Source organism: Mobula hypostoma, chromosome 5 (assembly GCF_963921235.1).
Source record: "Mobula hypostoma chromosome 5, sMobHyp1.1, whole genome shotgun sequence".
NCBI lineage: Eukaryota > Metazoa > Chordata > Chondrichthyes > Myliobatiformes > Myliobatidae > Mobula > Mobula hypostoma.
In genome coordinates, this window is record NC_086101.1 from 158,500,215 (window position 1) to 158,525,825 (window position 25,611).

General features: G+C 42.3%; 1 protein-coding gene across 1 annotated transcript in view; it reads right to left on the reverse strand.

The window, feature by feature from the left end:
• mrps27 (mitochondrial ribosomal protein S27) overlaps positions 1-25,611 on the reverse strand; it is a 113,820-nt gene that overhangs the window by 16,655 nt on the left and 71,554 nt on the right. Inside the window, exons 7-9 of the mRNA XM_063049219.1 lie at positions 24,467-24,582; positions 11,659-11,761; positions 10,972-11,114 (exon numbers count right to left, since the gene is read on the reverse strand). Of these exons, the coding sequence (XP_062905289.1) occupies positions 10,972-11,114; positions 11,659-11,761; positions 24,467-24,582 (362 nt within the window). The remainder of the gene's footprint in view (positions 1-10,971; positions 11,115-11,658; positions 11,762-24,466; positions 24,583-25,611) is intronic.

Below are 25,611 nucleotides of genomic sequence, written 5' to 3' on the forward strand. Positions count from 1 at the left end.
TAGTGAATTTGGTGAAGAAGAAATTGAAATTTTATCATTTGTTAAAAATATGTAAAAATAGTTTTGACAAATGTAAGAATAATTCACTGAAGCTTTGTTTATGGAAGCTACAGAGACTGAATGTCATTGGTAGAACAGGAATTAAGAGACAAAATCCTTTACATAAGTGTTACTGAAATGTACTCATTCCAGCAAATGAATATGGTCAGGAGAGTGACAGCTGCTGGCAAAATTCTCCTCTTCATGAAGGCAATCTAGGTCTTGCAGGATGAGGAGACTCACTGAGAATGTTTACAACCTTCACAGCCATCTCCAAGTGAAGAAAAAAAAAATGCTTTATAAGAGTAGAAATATTCAAAATATTAATTATTGATATTTTAAAATACTTCCACAGGAATGACTGATTTAATGCATCCTCAAATTCTTTCACTCATCACATTTTTCCATATGTATTTATGAATGGTATACACATGTTCTAGAAACACAGAAAACCTACAGCACAATACAGCCCTTCGGCCCACAAAGCTGTGCTGAACATGTCCTTACCTTAGAACTACCTAGGCTTACCCACAGCCCTCTATTTTTCTAAGCTTCTCTTGGAACTCTTAAAAAGGGAAACCAGGCATTTAAAAATATATATTTAATATTTTAAGGTAAATGGTTGGTATTCTGAATGGAATAAATTATAATATTTTGTTTTTGTCAGTACTGCACTTATCAAGACTCTTCAGTGTCCATTCCCCTGCCATGCTGAATGAGACTCATCTCAAATGCCAACTAAGTAGAAGATAGATGTGATCATTCATCAGCCACATGCCCCCATTAAATATTGCAAAAGCACTGCAATTGTGTCATGAGAATGTCACCTGACACAAGTTTATCATGCTTAGTCAATGTGATAGGTCATAGACTCACATAGTCCTTTGACCAAATAGCTCCATGCTGAGATGCCCCATCCAAGCTAATCTCAATTTCCAGTGTTCGGCCCATAAACGTCTTAACCTTTCCAATCCAGTCAGCAGTTCAAATGCCTTTAAATGTTTTTATTATAACTGCCTAAACCACTTCCCCTGGAAGGTGATTCCATGCAAATAACCCCCCTTCACAACAGGTCAACAGCAGATGCCATTTCACTGGATCTTCACTCAATCTGGACAGCAAAGATGCATACATCAGGAACCTCTTCATTAACTACTGCCTGGCATTCAGTACTATCATCCCCTTAAAAATAATCAATAAGCTTCAAGTCCTAGCCCTCAATACCTCCTTGTGCAACTGGATCCTCGATTCCCTCAGTTGCAGACCCCAGTCAGTTTGGATTGGCAACAACATCTTCCCCCACAATCTCTCTCAGCACAGGTGCACCACAGACTGTGGTCTTAGCCCCCTGCTCTACTCGCTTTATACTTATGACGGTGAGGTTAAGCAGATTTTCAATACCATATTTAAGTTTGCTGACGAGATCATTGTTGTTGGCGGAATCAAAGGTGGTGATGAATTAGCATATAGGAGGGATATTGAAAATCTGGCTGAGTGGTGTCACAACAACCACCTCTTACTTAATGTCAGCAAAACCAAGGATCTGATTATTGTTGACAGGAAGAGTTAACTAGAGGTCTGTGAGCCAGTCTTCATCAGAGGATCGGGGTGGAGAAGGTGAGCAACTTTAAATTCCTTGGTGTTATCATTTCAGAGGACCTGTCTTGGGTTCAGCACGTATGTACCAGTACAAAAACAGCACAACAGCGTCTCTATTTTCTTAGAAGTCTGCGAAGATTTGGCATGTCACCTAATAATTTGATAAACTTCTATAGATGTGGTGGTAGAGAGTACATTGGCTGGTTGCATCATGGCCTGGTATGGAAACACCAATGTCCTTGAGCGGGAAAGCCTACAAAAAGTAGTGGATACAGCCCAGTTCATCATGGGTAACATTCAGTACATCTACAAGGAACACTTGAGGGAAAGCAGCATCCATCATCAGAGATCCCCACATCCAGTCCGACCAATCAGCCTCCATGCTGCAGGACTGCATTGATGACGTCAACTGGAACGTCTTCCATGATAAGGATATCTCCGAGTTCATGGAAGGGGTCACGAGTTTCATCCAGAACTGCATCGAGGATGTTGTCCCCAGAAATCAGTCAGGGCCTTTCCAAACCAGGAACCCTGGATCAACAGTTCCACGCAAGCAGCCCTTTCCGACAAGACAGAGGTTACACTGCCGGTAATCAGCAACAGCTCAAGAAATGCAACTACGATCTGCGCAAAGTTATTAAAGCAGCGAAACACAATACAGAGACAAGATTCAGACTCAACTTTCCACCAACAACACACGCAGCTTATGGCAAGGTCTGCACACCATCGCAGACTTCAAAGCTAAATGTAATGGAGTTTCCAACATTGATGCTTCTCTCCCAGATGAGCTAAATCTTTTTCTTAGGCTTGATTCGATGTCGCCAACTCTGAGCCCCTGAGGAAACCTGGAGATAATGCGACCAGCAACTTGGTCAAGTCTGAGGCCAAAGTATGCAGGTGTTTCCAACGAGGGGACAGTCGCAAAGCTGCAGGACCAGACAGCATCCCAGGGTGAGTACTCAGGATGTGCATAACAAAACCGGCAGGTATATTTACAGACATTGTTAATCTCTCCCTCTCCCAGTGTAGAGTGCCCTCCTGCTTCAATACATCCACCATTGTCCCTGTACCTAATAAGACCAAGGTAACATGTCTGAACAATTGGCATCCTGTTGCACTCACTCAATAATAAGCAAATGCTTTCAGAGGCTGGTGAAGGACTACATCTGCAGCATGCTGCCACCCACACTGGACCCCTACAATTCGCCTACCGACACAACTGATCAACAGACGACACAATAGCCACAGTTCTATACACCGTCCTTACACATTCGGAGAAGAGGGATGTTTATGTAATGTTTTTCGTTTTTTTTTCTCCAACGGCATTCAGAGAGGCGGGACTGCGCAGGCGTGTGACGTCGGGCAGTGCAGCGCGGCAGATTTAAAAGGAGCAGAGCCTCATACAGCGGGCAGCGGAGTTTGCGGGCTGCGGAGTGAGCCGGGAGCAGAGTGAAGGCTTAAGGGCTTCGGCTCAACGGGCTTAGGCGGAAACGGGCGAGGCGAGGAAGGTTTGGTATTCGTTTTCTGTTGTTATTTGAGGAGGGGGCAGTATGAGTGTGAGGGCAGTTTGTTGTTCTCGGTGTCGGATGTGGGAGGCCCTGGAGTCTCTAAGCCTCCCGGACGTCTACATTTGCATCAAGTGCATCAAGATGCAGCTCCTAAGGGACCGCGTTACGGAACTGGAGCTGCAGCTCGATGACCTTCGTCTGGTCAGGGAGAGTGAGGAGTTGATAGAGAGGAGTTATAGGCAGGTGGTCACACCGGGGCCACGGGAGGCAGACAAGTGGGTCACGGTTAGGAGGGGGAAGGGGGAAGAGTCAGGTAATAGAGAGTACCCCGGTGGCTGTGCCCCTTAATAATAGGTACTCCTGTTTGAGTACTGTTGGGGGGGACAGCTTACCCGGGGGAAGCGATAGTGGCCGTGCCTCTGGCACAGAGTCCGGCCCTGTAGCTCAGAAGGATAGGGAAAGGAAGAGGAGGGCAGTTGTGATAGGGGACTCGATAGTAAGGGGGCCAGATAGGCGATTCTGTGGACGCAGTCCAGAGACCCGGATGGTAGTTTGCCTCCCTGGTGCCAGGGTCCGGGATATTTCTGATCGTGTTCAAGATATCCTGAAGTGGGAGGGTGAGGAGCCAGAGGTCGTGGTACATATAGGTACCAATGACATAGGTAGGAAAAGGGAAGAGGTCCTGAAAGGAGAATATAGGGAGCTAGGAAGGGAGTTGAGAAAAAGGACCGCAAAGGTAGTAATCTCGGGATTACTGCCTGTGCCACACAACAGTGAGAGTAGGAATGCGATGAGGTGGAGGATAAATGCATGGCTGAGGGATTGGAGCAGGAGGCAGGGATTCAAGTTTTTGGATCATTGGGACCTCTTTTGGCGCAGGCGTGACCTGTACAAAAAGGACGGGTTACACTTGAATCCAAGGGGGACCAATATCCTGGCAGGGAGATTAGCGAGGGCTACTGAGGTGACTTTAAACTAGAATGGTTGGGGGGTGGGAATCAAATTAAAGAGGCTAGGCGAGAGGAGGTTAGTTCACAACAGGGGGATGGGAACCAGTGCAGAGAGACAGAGGGGTGTAAAGTGAGGGGAGAAGCAAAAAGTAGTAAGGAGAAAAGTAAAAGTGGCAGGCTGACAAATCCAGGGCAAGCATCAAAAAGGGCCACTTTTCAACATAATTGTATAAGGGCTAAGAGAGTTGTAAAAGAGCGCCTGAAGGCTTTGTGTGTCAATGCAAGGAGCATTTGTAACAAGGTGGATGAATTGAAAGTGCAGATTGTTATTAATGATTATGATATAGTTGGGATCACAGAGACATGGCTCCAGGGTGACCAAGGATAGGAGCTCAACGTTCAGGGATATTCAATATTCAGGAGGGATAGACATGAAAGAAAAGGAGATGGGGTGGCGTTGCTGGTTAAAGATGAGATTAACGCAATAGAAAGGAAGGACATAAGCCGGGAAGATGTGGAATCGATATGGGTAGAGCTGCGTAACACTAAGGGGCAGGAAACGCTGGTGGGAGTTGTGTACAGGCCACCTAACAGTAGTAGTGAGGTCGGAGATGGTATTAAACAGGAAATTAGAAATGTGTGCAATAAAGGAACTGCAGTTATAATGGGTGACTTCAATCTACATGTAGACTGGGTGAACCAAATTGGTAAAGGTGCTGAGGAAGAGGATTTCTTGGAATGTATGCGGGATGGTTTTTCGAACCAACATGTCGAGGAACCAACTAGAGAGCAGGCTATTCTAGACTGGGTTTTGAGCAATGAGGAAGGGTTAATTAGCAATCTTGTCATGAGAGGCCCCTTGGGTAAGAGTGACCATAATATGGTGGAATTCTTCATTAAGATGGAGAGTGACATAGTTAATTCAGAAACAAAGGTTCTGAACTTAAAGAGGGGTAACTTTGAAGGTATGAGACGTGAATAAGCTAAGATAGACTGGCAAATGACACTTAAAGGATTGACGGTGGATATGCAATGGCGAGCATTTAAGGATAGCATGGATGAACTACAACAATTGTTATCCCAGTTTGGCAAAAGAATAAATCAAGGAAGGTAGTGCACCCGTGGCTGACAAGAGAAATTAGGGATAGTATCAATTCCAAAGAAGAAGCATACAAATTAGCCAGAAAAAGTGGCTCACCTGAGGACTGGGAGAAATTCAGAGTTCAGCAGAGGAGGACAAAGGGCTTAATTAGGAAGGGGAAAAAAGATTATGAGAGAAAACTGGCAGGGAACATAAAAACTGACTGTAAAAGCTTTTATAGATATGTGAAAAGGAAAAGACTGGTAAAGACAAATGCAGGTCCCCTACAGACAGAAACAGGTGATTTGATTATGGGGAGCAAGGACATGGCAGACCAATTGAATAATTACTTTGGTTCTGTCTTCACTAAGGACATAAATAATCTTCCAGAAATAGTAAGGGACAGAGGGTCCAGTGAGATGGAGGAACTGAGTGAAATACATGTTAGTAGGGAAGTGGTGTTGGGTAAATTGAAGGGATTAAAGGCAGATAAATCCCCAGGGCCAGATGGTCTGCATCCCAGAGTGCTTAAGGAAGTAGCCCAAGAAATAGTGGATGCATTAGTGATAATTTTTCAAAACTCGTTAGATTCTGGACTAGTTCCTGAGGATTGGAGGGTGGCTAATGTAACCCCACTTTTTAAAAAAGGAGGGAGAGAGAAACCGGGGAATTATAGACCGGTTAGCCTAACGTCGGTGGTGGGGAAACTGCTGGAGTCAGTTATCAAAGATGTGATAACAGCACATTTGGAAAGCAGTGAAATCATCGGACTAAGTCAGCATGGATTTGTGAAAGGAAAATCATGTCTGACGAATCTCATAGAATTTTTTGAGGATGTAACTAGTAGAGTGGATAGGGGAGAACCAGTGGATGTGGTACATTTGGATTTTCAAAAGGCTTTTGACAAGGTCCCACACAGGAGATTAGTGTGCAAACTTAAAGCACACGGTATTGGGGGTAAGGTATTGATGTGGATAGAGAATTGGTTAGCAGACAGGAAGCAAAGAGTGGGAATAAACGGGACCTTTTCAGAATGGCAGGCAGTGACTAGTGGGGTACCGCAAGGCTCAGTGCTGGGACCCCAGTTGTTTACAATATATATTAATGACTTGGATGAGGGAATTAAATGCAGCATCTCCAAGTTTGCGGATGACACGAAGCTGGGCGGCAGTGTTAGCTGTGAGGAGGATGCTAAGAGGATGCAGGGTGACTTGGATAGGTCGGGTGAGTGGGCAAATTCATGGCAGATGCAATTTAATGTGGATAAATGTGAAGTTATCCACTTTGGTGGCAAAAATAGGAAAACAGATTATTATCTGAATGGTGGCCGATTAGGAAAAGGGGAGGTGCAACGAGACCTGGGTGTCATTATACACCAGTCATTGAAAATGGGCATGCAGGTACAGCAGGCGGTGAAAAAGGTGAATGGTATGCTGGCATTTATAGCGAGAGGATTCGAGTACAGGAGCAGGGAGGTACTACTGCAGTTGTACAAGGCCTTGGTGAGACCACACCTGGAGAATTGTGTGCAGTTTTGGTCCCTTAATCTGAGGAAAGACATCCTTGCCATAGAGGGAGTACAAAGAAGGTTCACCAGATTGATTCCTGGGATGGCAGGACTTTCATATGAAGAAAGACTGGATGAACTGGGCTTGTACTCGTTGGAATTTAGAAGATTGAGGGGGGATCTGATTGAAACGTATAAAATCCTAAAGGGATTGGACAGGTTAGATGCAGGAAGATTGTTCCCGATGTTGGGGAAGTCCAGAACGAGGGGTCACAGTTTGAGGATAGAGGGGAAGCCTTTTAGGACTGAGATTAGGAAAAACGTCTTCACACAGAGAGTGGTGAATCTGTGGAATTCTCTGCCACAGGAAACAGTTGAGGCCAGTTCATTGGCTATATTTAAGAGGGAGTTAGATATGGCCCTTTTGGCTACGGGGATCAGGGGGTATGGAGGGAAGGCTGGGGCGGGGTTCTGAGTTGGATGATCAGCCATGATCATAATAAATGGCGGTGCAGGCTCAAAGGGCCGAATGGCCTACTCCTGCACCTATTTTCTCTGTTTCTATGTTTTTATGTGAGAGTGCTGTTCTTGGACTACAGTTCAGCATTCAACACCATCATTCCCTCCAGGCTCAACAAGAAGGTCAGAGACCTCGGCCTTAATCCTGCCTTGTGTAGCTGGATCCTGGACTTCCTGTCAGATTGCCGATAGATGGTAAGAGTGGGCTCCCTCACCTGTGCCCCTCTGACCCTCAACACAGGTGCCCCTCAGGACTGCGTACTAAGTCCCCTCCTTTACTCTCTGGGTACCCATGACCGTGTCGTCACCCACAGCTCCAATCTGCTAATTAAATTTGCCGACGACACTACACTGATTGGCCTAATCTCAAATAATAATGAGGCAGCCTACAGAGCAGAAGTCATCTCTCTGACACAGTGGTGTCAAGAAAACAATCTCTCCCTCAATGTCACAAAAATAAAGGAGCTGGTTGTGGACCACAGGAGGAATGGAGACAGGCTAACCCCTATAGACACTAATGGATCTGGGATGAGAGGGTGAACAGCTTTAAGTTCCCCAGCATTAACTTCACCGAGGATCTCACGTGGTCTGTGCATACTGGCTGCATACTTTCTAGAGGGGCACGATTGAGAACATCCTGACTGGCTGCATCACTGCCTGGTATGGGAATTGTATTTCCCTCAATCACAGGGCTCTGCAGAGAGTGGTGCAGACAGCCCAGCACATCAGTAGATGTGAACTTCCCACTATTCAGGCCATTTACAAAGACAGATGTGTAAAAAGGGCCCAAAGGATCATTGGAGACCTGAGTCAACCCAACCACAAAGTGTTCCAACTGCTACCATCCGGGAAACAGTACCGCAGCATAAAAGCCAGGACCAACAGGCTCCTGGACAGCTTCTTCCACCAGGCCATCAGACTGTTTAATTCATGCTGATGCAACTGTATTTCTACATTATATTGACTAGCCTGTTGTACATAATATTTATTATAAATTACTATAATTAAACATTGCACATTTGAACGGAGACGTAATGTAAAGATTTTTGCTCCTCATGTATATGAAGGATGTAAGTACAAAAGTCAATTCAATTCATGCTCTCGTCTCACTGTTGTCATCAGGAAGGAGATACAGGGGCCCTCATGACCCATACCACCACATGTTCTCGATATTATTTATTTATTTGTTATATTTTCTTTTTGTATTTGCAGAGTTTGGTTTTTTTTTGTACATTGGTTGTTTGTCTGTCCTGTTGGGTGCAGTCTTTCATTGACTCCATCGTATTTCTTGTATTTACTGTGATTTACAGTGACGTACATGTACAAAGTTCAAAGATTATAGATTTACTTTGAACTCTGTGTAAAAAGATTTTTCCCTTTAAGTACCTCTTAAAAATGAATGGATGTTCAGTACTGTCTCTCTCTTGCTGCTGCCAGAAGAAGGTGCAGGGGTCTCGGGTCCCACACAGCAAGTTTTCATCTTCTCAGAGGCTCGTGGCATGTAGCTGTAGGCTCAATTTTAGCTGTGGTTTGATGTTCAATATCCTCAATGCTGAACATGCTTTACTATTTCATGATTTGATCGAGGCACTTCAGTGCAGAACTGGATCTGCGGCTCTGATCTGAAGCCATTGCCCCAGCGCCTAACTGACTCAGTGGCTGTGGCCATCGGCTCTGACTGACTTTACTCGCTTTGGCGTCTTGTGGCTGTGGACACATTTTTTTGGGCCTCTGTGGTTCTTAATGTTTAATGTTTTGTGTTTTATTTGTTCGCTTTTTGCTGTTGGCAGAATTTGTTTTTTCTGCACAACTGGTTTATTTAGTGTGGTTTATTTCGTGATACCGCATGGAGTAGGGCCTTCCAGCCCTTTGAATCCCGCTACCCTGCAACCCCAACAACCCTGATTAATGCTAACTTAATCATGGAACAATTTACAATGGCCAATTAACCTACCTTGGTTTATAGGTTTCAAGAAAAATTTTAAAAAGCAAAATACAGAAATTTAATGAGAGAATTTCAGAGCTTAGAGATTTGCCAGCTGAAAGCCAAGAGTGTGAATAAAGGGAGCCTTTCCTGACTGGCTGCTGGTGTTCCACAGGAGTCAATGTTGGGACGTATTCTTTTTACGTTATATGTTAATGATCTGGATGATGGAATTGATGGCTTTGTGGCCAAGTTTGTAGACGATATGAAGATAAGTGGAGCAACAGGTACTGCTGAGGAAGCAGTGAGGCTACAGAGACATAGATGGATTAAGAGAATGAGCAGAGAAGTGGCAAATAGAATACAGTGTTAGAAAGTCATGCACATTGGTAGCAGGAACAATCCTCTAAATAGGCAGAAAATTCAAAAATCCAAGGTGCAAAGGGACTTGGAAGTCCTCGTGCAGGATTCCATAGAGGTTAACTTGCAGGTTAAGTTGGTGGTGAGGAAGGCAAATGCAATGTTAGCATTCTTTCCAAAGGTCTAAAGTATAAAAGCAAGGACATAATGATGAGGATGTAAGGCACCGGTGAAGCCTCACTTGAAGTATTGTGAGCAGTTTTGGGCACTTTAGCTGAGAAAGGATGAGCAAATATTGGAGAGGATTCAGAGGAGGTACACAAGACTGATTCCAGGAAAGAAAGGGTTATCATTTGAGGAACGTTTGATGGGTCTGGGCCTGTACTCACTGGAATTTAGAAGAATGTGGGGGAGGGATCTCATTGAAACCTATCGAATGTTGAAAGCCCTAAAGAAAATGGATGTGGAGAGGATGCTTCCTATAGTGGGGGAGTCTAGGACCCTCAGAGTAGTGGGATATCCATTTAGCATGGAGATGAGGAGATATTTCTTTGGCCAGTAGGTAGCATATTAGTGGAATTCGTTGCCATAGGTCACTCTGGAAGCCGGGTCATTGGGTATACTTAATGCAGAGGTAGATAGGTTCTTGATTAGTCAGGGCATGAAAGGTTACAGGGAGAAGGCAGGGGGATGAATTTGAGAGAGAAAATATATCACCCATGATAAAATGGTGCAGCAGAGTCGATGGCGCCCAATTCTGCTTCCATCTCTTATGGTCTATGGTCTTATGGCATGACCTTTAATGATGTAGCAGTTGGCCAGAACATTCAGCTGTTAAACAAGAGGTTGATGGTTTGAGCCTACCCAATGACTGTAAGATAGGGTTTTATTTTTTTTAAATTGGGTGGCATGGTAGCATAGTGGCTAAAGTAAAGCTATTACATCGCCAGCAGCCCGCTGCCTGTAAGGAGTTTGTACATTCTCCCTTTGACTGTGTGGGTTTCCTCTAGGTGCTCCAGTTTCCCCCCACATTCCAAAGACATACAGGTCAGTAGAGGTATGTATTTGGGCAGCATGGGCTTGTTAGGCCTGTTACCATGCTGTATCTCTAAAAAAAAAAGTAACACTTAAATCCCTGAATGAACAAATTGATAACTGGTAAAGCACAGAAACCATGATAGGTTACAAAACAACAGTTTGCTTCCTAATGCAAACACAAGCAAGCAGACCAGGCAGCATCTATAGGAAGAGGTACAGTTGACATTTCGGGCCTTTTTTTGTTTCTTAATATCATTTCCTTTCAGATATTTAATGTTTATAGATATATGGAAGGTGGAAATCATTGAAGAAATTGACTCAAAAGGTAAGAATTTTAAAATTAAAAGATTGCTCAATACATAGCAAGCAAAATTAAAGCCAAGCATCCAAACTGACAGATTTAATGAAATGTGTAATGTGTGTATACTACACATCGTAAACCTTACCGCTTCTTTACAAAGCTTTATTTCATCTGATGATTTCACTACATCCTCCATCACACTTAAAGCTCGATTTAAATATCCTGGCGTCCAGATCAGGGGCACTTTGGTGTAAACTGCACGGATTCCTTTATACACTTCAACTTTTCCTGTTAAGATAGAGCACTACTTCAGAAAATTGAAAAGTTACAGATAGATTTCTTTAGAGTTCAAAGCAATATACACTTAATTATCATTATCTGATTTGCTATTCTTAGATCCGAGGTTGGTTCCAGATCCCATCATTTTATTTTAAAATACATCTATCTAGTAGACATCTAAACTTTGAGAAACAATCATTGTCAGTGTATGTGATCAGTTTTCAGACCATTGTTCTATTCTGTGCACTGTTCTAAAAGAAGTAGTAAGTTATTGACACAGTTGCACTTTGAGATTTCAAAATCTGGCACTTTGAATGTTTGTTAACTAACATAATTTTCTTTTAGGTATTTAATGTCTTGTTACTGCACATGGAACATTATAGGACTCATTTATGTTTATTGAGTAGGTGTAACACAAACAACAGAAAGGATCTTAGTGCTACCTACATTTTTTGTTATCTGCAGGAAGTGAGTGCCCAACTCTCATGGATAATGGAGCTGGTTCTACATTCCTCATTAGATATACTGAAATAAAAAGTTACAAGAAACATACCAATGAATGCAAGACCCAAAAGCCGAGAGCTAAAACCAAATGTGTTGTTCTGCTTCAGCCCAAGCAAAAATAATGATGCACCAATATTTCGTTCATCTTCCAACTAGAAAATACAAAATTTGACACAAAAATCAGCATTGCATTTGGAAATATGTATATTGAAAGTAAAATATTTTGCTCATCAAATGGTTAGAATTCGGCTGGGCCAACAAAAATAAAATTTTTTAAAAATCAGATTTTTTTAGGATTAGGTTTTCTTACATCATGCTTACATCACAAATCAAGTCAAGCTTGCAGTCATTTAACTATATTTCTGTATATAACGTATATAGGAACAAGATGTTTCTCTGAACCAGGGTGTAAAGCACAGCAGTACATGTCACACACGTAACACAGTAAAGATAAAATTTACAGATGAATCTCTCATATATAACAAATTAAAGCTCACAAATGAAATATTGTGAGGTACAGAACAGATTAACCAGTGACACTTTGAAGGCAATGTGGCAGGGTGTTCAAAAGTCTAATGGCCTGAGGGAAGAAGATGTTTCCCATCCTGACCATTCATGTTTTTATACATTGGAGTCTCCAGCCTGATAGCAGAAAGTTAAAGAGGATGCTGGATGGATTAGTGGGATCCTTAATAATACTCAGGGCCCTTGTTTGCAGCGCTCGTGATAAATGTCCCCGGTGGATGGTAGGGAGACTCCTATGATCCTCTCAGCTATTCTCACAGTCCTTTGTAGAGAGTTCTACTCAGTTCAAAAATTCAGTTTTTGGTATCCTCAAAACTAATAATTAACATTTAAGTTTGCTCAAAAGAATATCTTGTATGCTTACTAAGCACTCCTATCCATACAGAAGAAAAAAATACCTTGCCAGAAACTCAAAAGTACCCAGTAACTCATAAATGAAAAAACTGATTGAAATGTTCTCAGGTCTATCAGTGGCCTCTGACTGAAATTCAGATGGGAATTAGTTGGAAAATAACTATGGAGTTCCATTAGACAACTCCAAAGATGCAGGTTGTGTACAATTGATATTTGAAAATTCAGAGTGTGGAATGTGGCCTAAATGTACTACTATAATATGAAAATGGAAGCTACCTTGCAGAGAAGACATCTCTAGTTTGAATATGCTACACATCAGTTATGGAACTGTGCAATAAATCACATTAGCCTATTGATTTGGCAATACTGAGCTCACTAAATCTACAGACTGACATCATGGCGCAGTATAAGGCCAAGATGAGTCATCATGAATCAGTGGAGGTCAGAGCCAAGGAAACCTCTATACCTCCAAATTATCTTAAAACAGCTTCACATTTTAAATATTAACTTTCAATGAAAGTAATTTCAAAAATATTAAAATGTGATATACAAAATTTCCTCATCCTGTTTCCACGGATGAGTTATAAGATTAGCAGATAAATTATATGCAAATTCAAAACAAAAACTACAAGTGAGATTAACAATAATCAAAGAATCTATAAATCAGGTTGTTGCAAACAGTTAACTGATCGGGCAGCATATAAAGTTATTTCTGTAGCAACTTTAAAAACTAAGAAGCTGTGTGGTATTTAATGTATTACATAGGTTAAAAAGGTTCTTAATTCAGTAAACTCAGTTTGATTGGTGATAGTCAGGCACCATTGTTATTCTAATGAAACAATGACCGTGCACACAAAAGAAACTTAATAGGTAAGGATTTTAATATGCACTTTACTTATTTTTATTATCACCAAAAACTGGTTGCAAAGATTCTAAATTACAAATATAGTCAACTTAATGCTTTAATATTCAACTATTAGGCAGAGTAATACTGCTGACTTCCTCCAGCATTTTGTGTGTGTTGATTTGTTCTTGGAACATGCTTTTCATTTAAGGTTACCCAAGATAATCCTCGAATGATAGAAAAAGATAATCTCTTTGCTAATTGTCTTCCACAGACAATCAGAGACAAAGATGAACTGAAATGCAAAGTTCTAAAGAATAAAAAAAAGTATGATGAGAAACCATATAATCATATAACAATTACAGCATGGAAACAGGCCATCTCGGCCCTTCTAGTCCGTGCCGAACTCTTACTCTCACCTAGTCCCACCGACCTGCACTCAGCCATAACCCTCCATTCCTTTCCTGTCCATGTATCTATCCAATTTAACTTTAAATGACAACATCGAACCTGCCTCAACCACTTCTGCTGGAAGCTCGTTCCACACAGCTACCACTCTCTGAGTAAAGAAGTTCCCCCTCATGTTACCCCTAAACTTTTGCCCTTTAACTCTCAACTCATGTCCTGTTGTTTGAATCTCCCCCATTCTCAATGGAAAAAGCCTATCCATGTCAACTCTATCAATCCCCCTCGTAATTTTAAACACCTCTATCAAGTCCCCCCTCAACCTTCTACATTCCAAAGAATAAACTGACCTAACTTGTTCAACCTTTCTCTGTAACTTAGGAGATGAAACCCAAGCAACATTTTAGTAAATCTCCTCTGTACTCTCTCAGTTTTATTGACATCTTTCCTATAATTCAGTGACCAGCACTGTACACAATACTCCAAATTTGGCCTCACCAATGCCTCATACAATTTTAACATTACATCCCAGCTCCTATACTCAATGCTCTGATTAATAAAGGCCAGCATACCAAAAGGTTTCTTCACCACCCAATCCACATGAGATTCCACCTTCAGGGAACTATGCACCATTATTCCTAGATCCCTCTGTTCTACAGCATTCTTCAATGCCCTACCATTTACCATGTATGTCCTATTTTGATTAGTCCTACCAAAATGAGTCCTCACATTTTTCAGCATTAAACTCCATCTGCCATCTTTCAGCCTACTCTTCTAACTGGCCTAAATCTCTCTGCAAGCTTTGAAAACCTACTTCATTATCCACAACGCCACCTTTCTTAGTATCATCTGCATACTTACTAATCCAATTTACCACTCCATCATCCAGATCATTAATATATATGACAAACAACATTGGACCCAGTACAGATCCCTGAGGCACACCGCTACACACCGTCCTCCAATCTGACACACGGTTATCCACCACTACTCTCTGGCGGCTCCCATCCAGCCACTGCTGAATCCATTTTACTACTTCGATATTAATGCTTAACGATTGAATCTTCCTAACTAACCTTCTGTGTGGAATCTTGTCAAAGGCCTTACTGAAGACCATATAGACAACATCCACTGCTTTACCCTCGTCAACTTTCCTAGTATCCTCATCAAAAAATTCAATAAGATTTGTCAAACATGACCTTCCATGCACAAATCCATGTTGACTGTCTCTCCAGATAATTATATATACCATATATATACCACATATATATATATATATATATATATATATTTATACCATATATACCATCTCCAGATAATTATATATACCATATATATACCATATACACCATATATATATATACACACCATATATACCATCTCGAAGAATACTTTCCATCAATTTACCCACCACTGACGTCAAACTCACAGGCCGATAAAACAAAAGCTTTCTAATTCCAAGTTATCTTTTATTTTATTTAGAGTGCTGGAGTTATACTGTAAATCTTGGAATCAGACCCTTCAGCCCAAATTGTCCATGCTGACCAAGTTGCCAGCCTGAGATAGTCTATGTATGGCCCATATCCCTCTAAAGTTTTTCTATCCATGTGCCTATCCAACGTCTGTTAAACATTGTAATTCAAGATTGTTTAATGTTATTTCCTGTACAGAAGTGTAAAGGAGAACGAAATAATTACTACTCCAGATCTGATGCAGCACAAAAAAAGACCCACAAAAGATAAAGAACACAATAATAATAATAAAACACAATATAAATACACAAGAAGGATTATATACATAGATTTTATATCCATAAAGTAATACAAAGCACAGGAGTATCTGTACATAAGGTGACTGACAGAAAATAATACGGTAGTGGTGATTGGAGGCATGGAAGGGTGGGTTAGTGGGTTGTGGTGTTGATCAGTCTTAGTGTTTGAGGAAAGTAACCGTTTTTGAGTCTAGTAGTCCTGGCATGGATGCTACATAGTTTCCTCCCTGATGGGAGTGCGACAAACAGTCCATGAGCAGGGTAGGTGGGATCCTTCATGATGTTAACAACAGGAATTCTGTAGATGCTGGGAATTCAAGCAACATTGATGTGTGTTCCTTCATGATGTTACTGGCCTTTTCACAGCACCATTTGGTATATATGTCCTTGATGGGGTGTCGGCTGGTACCAGTGATGCGTTAGGCAGCAATTTTTGAAACCAGTGATGCACTATGTTAGGATGCTCCCTATTGCGCATCGTAGAATGACGTGAGTGTGGGTGTACTGTACACACAGTCCAACTCTCTTTAGGCTAGTCAGTAAATATGGCCATTAGTGAGCTTTCTTGACTGTGTAGGATGTGCCTTCTACCATTTCCTCCTCTGAGAGCTTGTTCCACACAAACATTGGCTTATTTGAAGCAGTGGCCCTTCAAGTCTCTTTTAAATTTAGCTTTGCTGCAAGGTTTCCTTACATTTTTGTTATACGTACCAAGTCAAAAGGAGGTGTTGCCAATTGCTTTTGCCTGGTAACAAAATCAGTAGTTAGAAAGATTTATATAACTTAATTTGCTATGATTTTGATTGTAATCCAAGCCTTGCCCTACAAAGAAATTCAAAAAAAATGCACTCAAGAATCAGAATTTTTATTGAAACCCTGAACTCGTTAGTTTATCTTCTATAATATTATCTGACATATTTCAGCCAGCAAATGCCCTGTAGCAATAATATATATTACATTTGAACAAGTGGAATTATTAAAATTGATCCATAATTGAAACAAAACCAATAAAAATGCAACACATTTTAGAGAGGGATCTATTCTTCCTTGTTTGCCTTTCAAATCTAATAAATCTGTCAGTATTAATCTGTCCACGCACGAAGTAAAAAGTACCATCGTCATTGCATGGAGAGAACAAAGAGAGATTTTAATTTTGATTATGCCACTTACTGGTTGCTTTCACACCACAATGAATTATGGAGTAATGCTCCGAGGAGCACAGCTCTATTTCAGGATCATAAGTACAAAAATATTAGATCTAGTAGATGAGATTGACATATACTGGAGCAATGTGCAAAATGCATTTAAGCTTGTTTACTCAACCTTCAAGATTGCAGACTAAGGTTTTTTAAGTCAATCAATCCAGAATTTTACCTATAATACTGATAACAATCAAAATGCCTGAGTTCGGATACAGATCTGAAGCTCATCAGTAAAAGAGATGCGAAACTACCTTTTCCAATTTATGAAACCTTTGTATATAGTCTCCTGAGATGGTGATGTGCCTCTCATGTGAGATGTGGCAGTCTTGGGGGAACTCCCCTCTCCCGCAGAGTCACATCTGCCATAAGTGCATGCGGCTGGGCGATATGGAAGACCGTGTAAGGAATCTGGAGCAGCAGCTGGATGACCTTCAACTCATAAGGGAGAATGAGGCAGTCATAGCTGAGAGCTACAGGGAGGTAGTCACACCTAAGCTGCCGGAAGCAGGTCGTTGGGTGACAATCAGAGGGGGAAAGCGAAGGTGAGTAGACAGGCAGTGCAGAGCACCCCTGTAGCCATTCCCCTAAATAATAAGTATACCGTCCTGGATACTGTTGGCGGGGACAACTGACCAAGGGTGAGTCACGGTGGCAGGGCCTCCAGCACGGAGTCTGACCCTGTGGTGCAGAAGGGTGGGATGGAGAAGAGGAGAGCTGTCGTCATTGGGGACTCTATAGTCAGGGGAGCAGACAGGAGATTTTGTAGACATGAGAAGGACACCCATAAGGTTTGTTACCTCCTGGGTGCCAGGGTCTGGGATATCTCGACATCCTGTACGAGAGAGAAAGCAACCAGAAGTCGTGATACATGTTGGCACCAATGACAAAGGCAGGAAGAGGGATGAGGTCCTGAAGTGTGAGTTTCGGGAACTAGGCAGAAGACTGAAGAACAAGACCTCAAGGGTGGCGTTCTCAGGATTGCTGCCAGTGCTATGTGATAGTGATGGTAAGAATTGAAGGAGATGGTTGAGGAGTTGGTGTCGCGGGCAGGGTTTTAGATTTTTGGATCATTGGGATCTCTTCTGGGGAAGGTGGGACCTGATTCGATGGGTTGCACCTGAACTTGAGGGGGAGCAATATCCTTGCAGGTAGGTTTACTAGCATGGTTCAGGAGGGTTTAAACTAATTTGCAAGGGGGATGGGACCCAGAGCAATAGAGCAGTGGAAGAAGTGCATGGAGTAAAGTCAGATCTAACATATAAAGAGGCTTTGAGGGAAGAGAAGCAGAATAAACGGTGTAAAGACAGTAAGGTAGAAGGGCTGAAACTTGTGTACCTCAATGCAAGAAGCATCAGGAACAAAGGTGATGAACTGAGAGCTTGGATACATACATGGAATTACGATGTAGTGGCCATTACAGAGACTTGGCTGGCACCAGGGCAGGAATGGATTCTCAATATTCCTGGATTTCAGTGTTTTAAAAGGGATAGAGAAGGGGGAAAAAGGGGAGGAAGGGTGGCATTACTGGTCAGGGATACTATTACAACTACAGAAAGGGTGAGTAATGTAGCAGGATCCTCTTTTGAGTCAGTATGGGTGGAAGTCAGGAACAGGAAGAGAGCAGGTACTCTATTGGGAGTATTCTATAGGCCCCCTGGTAGCAGCAGAGATACCGAGGAGCAGATTGGGAGGCAGATTGCGGAAAGGTGCAAAAATAACAGGGTTGTTATCATGGGTGACTTTAACTTCCCTAATATTGATTGGCACCGGATTAGTTCCAATGGTTTAGATGGGGCAGAATTTGTTAAGTGTGTCCGGGACAGATTCCTCTCACGGTATGTTGACAGGCCGACTAGGGGAAATGCCATACTAGATCTAGTATTAGGTAACGAACCGGGTCAGGTCACAGATCTCAAAGTGGGTGAGCATCTGGGGGACAGTGACCACCGCTCCCTGGCCTTTAGCATTATCATGGAAAAGGACAGAATCAGAGAGGACAGGAACATTTTTAATTGGGGGTGGGCAAATTATGAGGCTATAAGACTAGAACTTGCGGGTGTGAATTGGGATGATGTTTTTGCAGGGAAATGTACTATGCACATGTGGTCGATGTTTAGGGATCTCTTGCAGGATGTTAGGGATAAATTTGTCCCAGTGAGGAAGATAAAGAATGGTAGGGTGAAGGAACCATGGGTGACAAGCGAGGTGGAAAATCTAGTCAGTTGGAAGAAGGCAGCAAACATGAGGTTTAGGAAGCAAGGATCAGATGGGTCTATTGAGGAATATCGGGTAGCAAGAAAGGAGCTTAAGAAGGGGCTGAGGAGAGCAATAAGGGGGCATGAGAAAGCCTTGGCCAGTGGGGTAAAGGAAAACCCCAAGGCATTCTTCAATTATGTAAAGAACAAAAGGATGACAGAAGTTAAGGTAGGGCTGATTAGAGTAAGGCATTTGACAAGGTTCCACATGGTAGGCTTATTCAGAAAGTCAGAAGGTATGGGATCCAAGGAAGTTTGGCCAGGTGGATTTAGAATTAGCTTGCCTGCAGAAAGCAGAGGGTCGTGGTGGAGGGAGTACATTTGGATTGGAGGGTTGTGACCAGTGGTGTCCCACAAGGATCTGTTCTGGGACCTCTACTTTTCATGATTTTTATTAACGACCTGGATGTGGGGTTAGAAGGGTGGGTTGGCAAGTTTGCAGACGACACAAAGGTTGGTGGTGTTGTGGATAGTGTAGAGGATTGTTGAAAATTGCAGAGAAACATTGATAGGATGTAGAAGTGGGCTGAGAAGTGGTAGATGGAGTTCAACCCGGAGAAGTGTGAGGTGGTACACTTTGGAAGGACAAACTCCAAGGCAGAGTACAAAGTAAATGGCAGGATACTTGGTATTGTGGAGGAGCAGAGGGATCTGGGGGTACATGTCCACAGACCCCTGAAAGTTGCCTCACAGGTAGATAGGGTAGTTAAGAAAGCTTATGGGGTGTTAGCTTTCATAAGTCGAGGGATAGAGTTTAAGAGTCGTGATGTAATGATGCAGCTCTATAAAACTCTGGTTTGGCCACACTTGGAGTACTGTGTCCAGTTCTGGTCGCTTCACTGGAAGGATGTGGAAGCATTGGAAAGGGTACAGAGGAGATCTACCAGGATGCTGCCTGGTTTAGAGAGTATGCATTAAGATCAGAGATTAAGGGAGCTAGGGCTTTACTCTTTGGAGAGAAAGAGGATGAGAGGAGACATGATAGAGGTATACAGGATATTAAGAGGAATAGATAGAGTGGATAGCCAGCACCTCTTCCCCACTGCACCATTGCTCAGTACAAGAGGACATGGCTTTAAGGTAAGGGGTGGGAAGGTCAAGGGGGATATTAGAGGAAAGTTTTTTTTACTCAGAGAGTGGTTGGTGCGTGGAATGCACTGCCTAAGTCAGTGGTGGAGACATGTACACTAGTGGAATTTAAGAGACTACTAGACAGGTATATGTTAGAATTTAAGGTGGAGGGTTATATGGGAGGCAGGGTTTAAGGGTTGGCACAACATTGTGGGCTGAAGGGCCTGTACTGTGCTGTGCTATTCTATGTTCTATATGTTCTATAGTGGTCTAGTAACTCAATCGGATGCTGCTAATATCTTCTGTTCAATATAGGTTAAAACGTTGGAGTAGAATACAACTAAAATTCAGTAACAAAATTGTGCCAATCTGGAATTTCCTGTCACAAATCCTGCTTGTGTGGAACAGTTTATTTCTTTATCGGTTATACAGGTAGTACTGCAATTTCCATGACAGTTTGTTTTTTTACTGCAAGAAATTTGTTCACTCATTCTAAAGCACACTTGTCTTTGTGTACCAGGTCTTAACAGCACTAGGTAGGTAGGCAGACCTACCTAACCCCAGGAAGGTAGGCAGAGGGGGAGGCGTGGCTTTATTGGTAAGAAATGATATTAAATCATTAGAAAGAGGTGATATAGGATCGGAAGGTGCAGAATCTTTATGCGTTGAGCTAAGAAATAGCAGGGGGTAAAAGGACCCTGATGGCAGTTATTTATAGGCCTCCAAACAGCTGCAGGGATGTGGATTACAAATTACAACTGGAAATAGAAAAGGCTTGTCAGAAGGGCGGTGTTATGATAATTGTGGGGGATTTTAACATGCGAGTGGATTGGGAAAATCAGGTCGGCACTGGATCTCAAGAGAGAGAATTTGTAGAATATCTGCGAGATGGTTTTTTAGAACAGCTTGGTGTTGAGCCCACTAGGGGATCGACTGTACTGGATTGGGTATTGTGTAATGAACCAGAGGTGATTAGAGAGATTGAGGTGAAGGAACCCTTAGGAGGCAGTCATCATAACATGGTTGAGTTCACTGTGAAATTTGAAAAAGAGAAGCCGAAATCTGATGTGTCGGTATTTCAGTGGAGTGAAGGAAATTACAGGGGCATGAGAGAGGAACTGGCCAGAGTTGACTGGAAAGGGACACTGGCGGGATAGACAGCAGAGCAGCAGTGGCTGGAGTTTATGCGAGAAGTGAGGAAGGTGCAAGACAAGTATATTCCAAAAATAAGAAATTTTCGAGTGGAAAAAGGATGCAACCGTGGTTGACAAGAGAAGTCAAAGCCAAAGTCAAAGCAAAGGAGAGGGCATACAAGGAAGCAAAAATTAGTGGGAAGACAGAGGATTGGGAAGTTTTTAAAACCTTACAAAAGGAAACCAAGAAGGTCATTAAGAGGGAAAAGATTAACTATGAAAGGAAGCTAGCAAATAATATCAAAGAGGATACTAAAAGCTTTATCAAGTATATAAAGAGTAAAAGACAGGTGAGAGTAGATATAGGACCGATAGAAAATGATGCTGGAGAAGTTGTAATGGGAGATAAGGAGATGGCAAAGGAACTGAACGAATATTTTGCATCAGTCTTCACTGAGGGAGACATCAGCACTATACCGGACACTCAAGGGTGGCAGGGAAGAGAAGTGTGCGCAGTCACAATTATGACAGAGAAAGTACTCAGGAAGCTGAATAGTCTAAAGGTAGATAAATCTCCCGGACCAGATGGAATGCACCCGCGTGTTTTGAAGGAAGTAGCTGTGGAGATTGCGGAGGCATTAGCGATGATCTTTCAAAAGTTGATAGATTCTGGCATGGCTCCGGAGGACTGGAAGATTGCAAATGTCACTCGCTATTTAAGAAGGGGGCAAGGAAGCAAAAAGGAAATTATAGACCTGTTAGCTTGACATCGGTGGTTGGGAAGTTGTTGGAGTCGATTGTCAAGGATGAGGTTACAGAGTACCTAGAGGCATATGACAAGCAACATACATCAAAGTTGCTGGTGAACGCAGCAGGCCAAGCAGCATCTATAGGAAGAGGCGCAGTCGACGTTTCAGGCCGAGACCCTTCGTCAGGACTGAAGGGTCTCAGCCTGAAACGTCGACTGCGCCTCTTCCTATAGATGCTGCTTGGCCTGCTGCGTTCACCAGCAACTTTGATGTATGTTGCTTGAATTTCCAGCATCTGCAGAATTCCTGTTGTTTAGGCATATGACAAGATAGGCAGAACTCAGCATGGATTCCTTAAAGGAAAATCCTGCCTGACAAACCTATTACAATTTTTTGAGGAAATTACCAGTAGGCTAGATAAGGGAGATGCAGTGGATGTTATATATTTGGATTTTCAGAAGGCCTTTGACAAGGTGCCACACACGAGGCTACTTAACAAGATAAGAGCCCATGGAATTATGGGAAAGTTACATACGAGGATAGAGCGTTGGCTGATTGGCAGGAAACAGAGAGTGGGAATAAAGGGATCCTATTCTGGTTGGCTGCCGATTATCAGTGGTGTTCCACAGGGTCCGTGTTGGGGCCGCTTCTTTTTATATTGTACATCAACGATTTGGATTATGGAATAGGTGGCTTTGTGGCTAAGTTTGCTGATGATACAGAGATATGTGGAGGGGCCGGTAGTGCTAAGGAAATGGAGGGTCTGCAGAGAGACTTGGATAGATTGGAAGAATGGGCAGAGAAGTGGCAAATGAAGTACAATGTTGGAAAGTGTATGGTTATGCACTTTGGCAGAAAAAATAAATGGGCAGACTATTATTTAAATGGGGAAAGAATTCAAAGTTCTGAGATGCAATGGGACTTGGGAGTCCTCCTACAGGATACCCTTAAAGTTAACCTCCAGGTTGAGTCAGTAGTGAAGAAGGCCAATGCAATGTTGGCATTCATTTCCAGAGGAATAGAGTATAGGAGCAGGGATATGATGTTGAGGCTCTATAAGGCGCTGGTGAGACCTCATTTGGAGAACTGTGGGCAGTTTTGCCCTCCTTATTTAAGAAAGGATGTGCTGACGTTGGAGAGGGTACAGAGAAGATTCACTAGAATGGTTCCGGGAATGAGAGGGTTAACATATGAGGAACGTTTGTCCTCTCTTGGACTGTATTCCTTGGAGTTTAGAAGAATGAGGGGAGGCCTCATAAAAACATTTCGAATGTTGAAAGGCATGGACAGAGTGGATGCGGCAAAGTTGTTTCCCATGATGGGGGAGTCTAGTACGAGAGGGCATGACTTAAGGAATGAAGGGCGCCCATTCAGAACAGAGATGCGAAGAAATTTTTTTTAGCCAGAGGGTGGTGAATCTATGGAATCTGTTGCCACGGGCAGCAGTGGAGGCCAAGTCATTGGGTGTATTTAAGGCACAGATTGATAGGTATCTGAGTAGCCAGGGCATCAAAGGTTATGGTGAAAAGGTTGGGGAGTGGGAGTAAATGGGCGAATGGATTAGCTCATGATAAAATGGCAGAGCAGACTCGATGGGCTGAATGGCCGACTTCTGCTCCTTTGTCTTATGGTCTTATGGTCTTATTCACTCTGTAGTGGTGCACTTCAAAGGAGGCTTCCATAAGCAGGTCCCAATCTGGGATTGGGAACACAAACTGAGCTCTCCTTCAAATCCATTCACCTAATCTTTTCCCTACATCGTTCAACCCCATGCTCAAATCTACCATATGTGACCAGTGCCTGACTGCCTCCTTTCATACTCCAACTTCCTGACCTCAGTCACCCAAAGAAACCCTTGTCACATCTGGTCACAAACAAACCCAAACTCACCACTTGCTCCCTAAATTGACCATCAATTACAGCCCCCAAAATTCACCACCTTCCTCCCTTGCTCGATTGAAAGTGACAGGGCCCCGATTCACTGCAGCCCATGCTCCATACACTGATCGCGTGCTTGGATTTTCAAGCAGGAGACTCATGACTAAAATAATTAAAACATATATATGGATGTTACTGGATTTTTTAAACAAATGCTTTCAATAAAAATAGTTTGTCACAAAGTGAATCTCAAATGCTAGATTGTTTTTATTTTACCACTGCAATGGTCTCAGTTATCTCAGTAAAGCATAGAAACAGGCCACTTGGCTTAACGTAATCATGCCTCCATTCACTAGTTACAACCCTCCTCCCAACTTTTCTTCAACTAAGCCTATCTCTGTTCTGTTCTGTTTTCTCTCATGTGCTTATCTGGCTTCTCTTTGGGCATGTCATCTTCCACTTTATGCAAGATTACAAAGGCATACAGAAGATTTAATACATTTTCATATATCAGCCAAAATGTAATTTATTAATGAAAGCGGAGACATGTGCAGAATTTAAATTCTCAAGGTTGAACATAAGTTCCTGTTTAACTTGTCATCCATGTCAACCACGTAATAAGAAATAGTATGTAATTTTGCATAGAGAGAGAAATTTCAATTTATTTTACCTTCAGTTCTGGTTTAGTGTGCAGATATTTATATAGAACATAGAGGGAAAGAAGCTGCGTGCATTTCTCATCAAACATTTCCTGGAGCATCACTTCATTGACAACAGCAAGGGCATCTGGAAAGACAACAGCAGTTTTATGTGCCATCCTCAGTCAACTTGGATGCAAAATATTTTTAATTGAAGCATAATGCATTTCTTGCATTTTATTGATTAGACACACACATACACAATAGAAGAACATTATAAATCCACTGCAGTCATTAAATATTAAAATGACAATGGAAATGCTTTGTGATTCTCAATGACAAACTTTGCCTAATGAGGGTGCCTCATTATAGCTATTGCAATCAGATTTCCAGACTTTTTGTGCAAAGGAAACCAATTACAGTAATGGTGCAGGTAAAAAAAAATGGCTCAGAACCAGTAAGGTCCATTTAAAAACTGGGAAACTTTCACATGGCTCACTAAAAATTTCATAATCCTCAGACAAGTAACTTTCATGAATATTTGATTGGTTGGGTAGCTGCAAGGTACAACTAACTGCAAAGACATACACTCAGTGGCCACCTTATCAGGTACACCTGCTCGTTAATGCACATATCTAATCAGTCAAGCATGTAGCAGCAACCCAATGCATAAAAATATGCGGACATAAGCAAGAGATTCAGTTGTTGTTCAGTCCAAACATCAGAATGTGGCAGAAACATGATCCAAGTGATATTGACCATGGAATGATTGTTGGTGCCAGACAGGTGGTTTGAGTTTCTCAGAAACTGCTGATCTGGGATTTTCACGCACAACAGTCTCTAGAGTTTATAGAGAATGGTGTGAAAAACAAAAATACATCCAATTACTGAAAATGCCCTGTTAATGAGAGAGTTCAGAGGAGAATAGCCAGACTGGTTCAAGTGGACAGGAAGTCAAAAGTAACACAAATAAACACATGTTACAACAGTGGTGTGCAGAAGAGCACTTCAGAATGCACAGAATGTCAACCTTGAAATGGATGGGCTATAGTATAGCATCATTAGACTATGAACATCCATAGAAACCATAGAAAAACTACAGCACAGAAACAGGCCTTTTGGCCCTTCTTGGCTGTGCCAAACCATTTTCTGCCTAGTCCCACTGACCTGCACACGG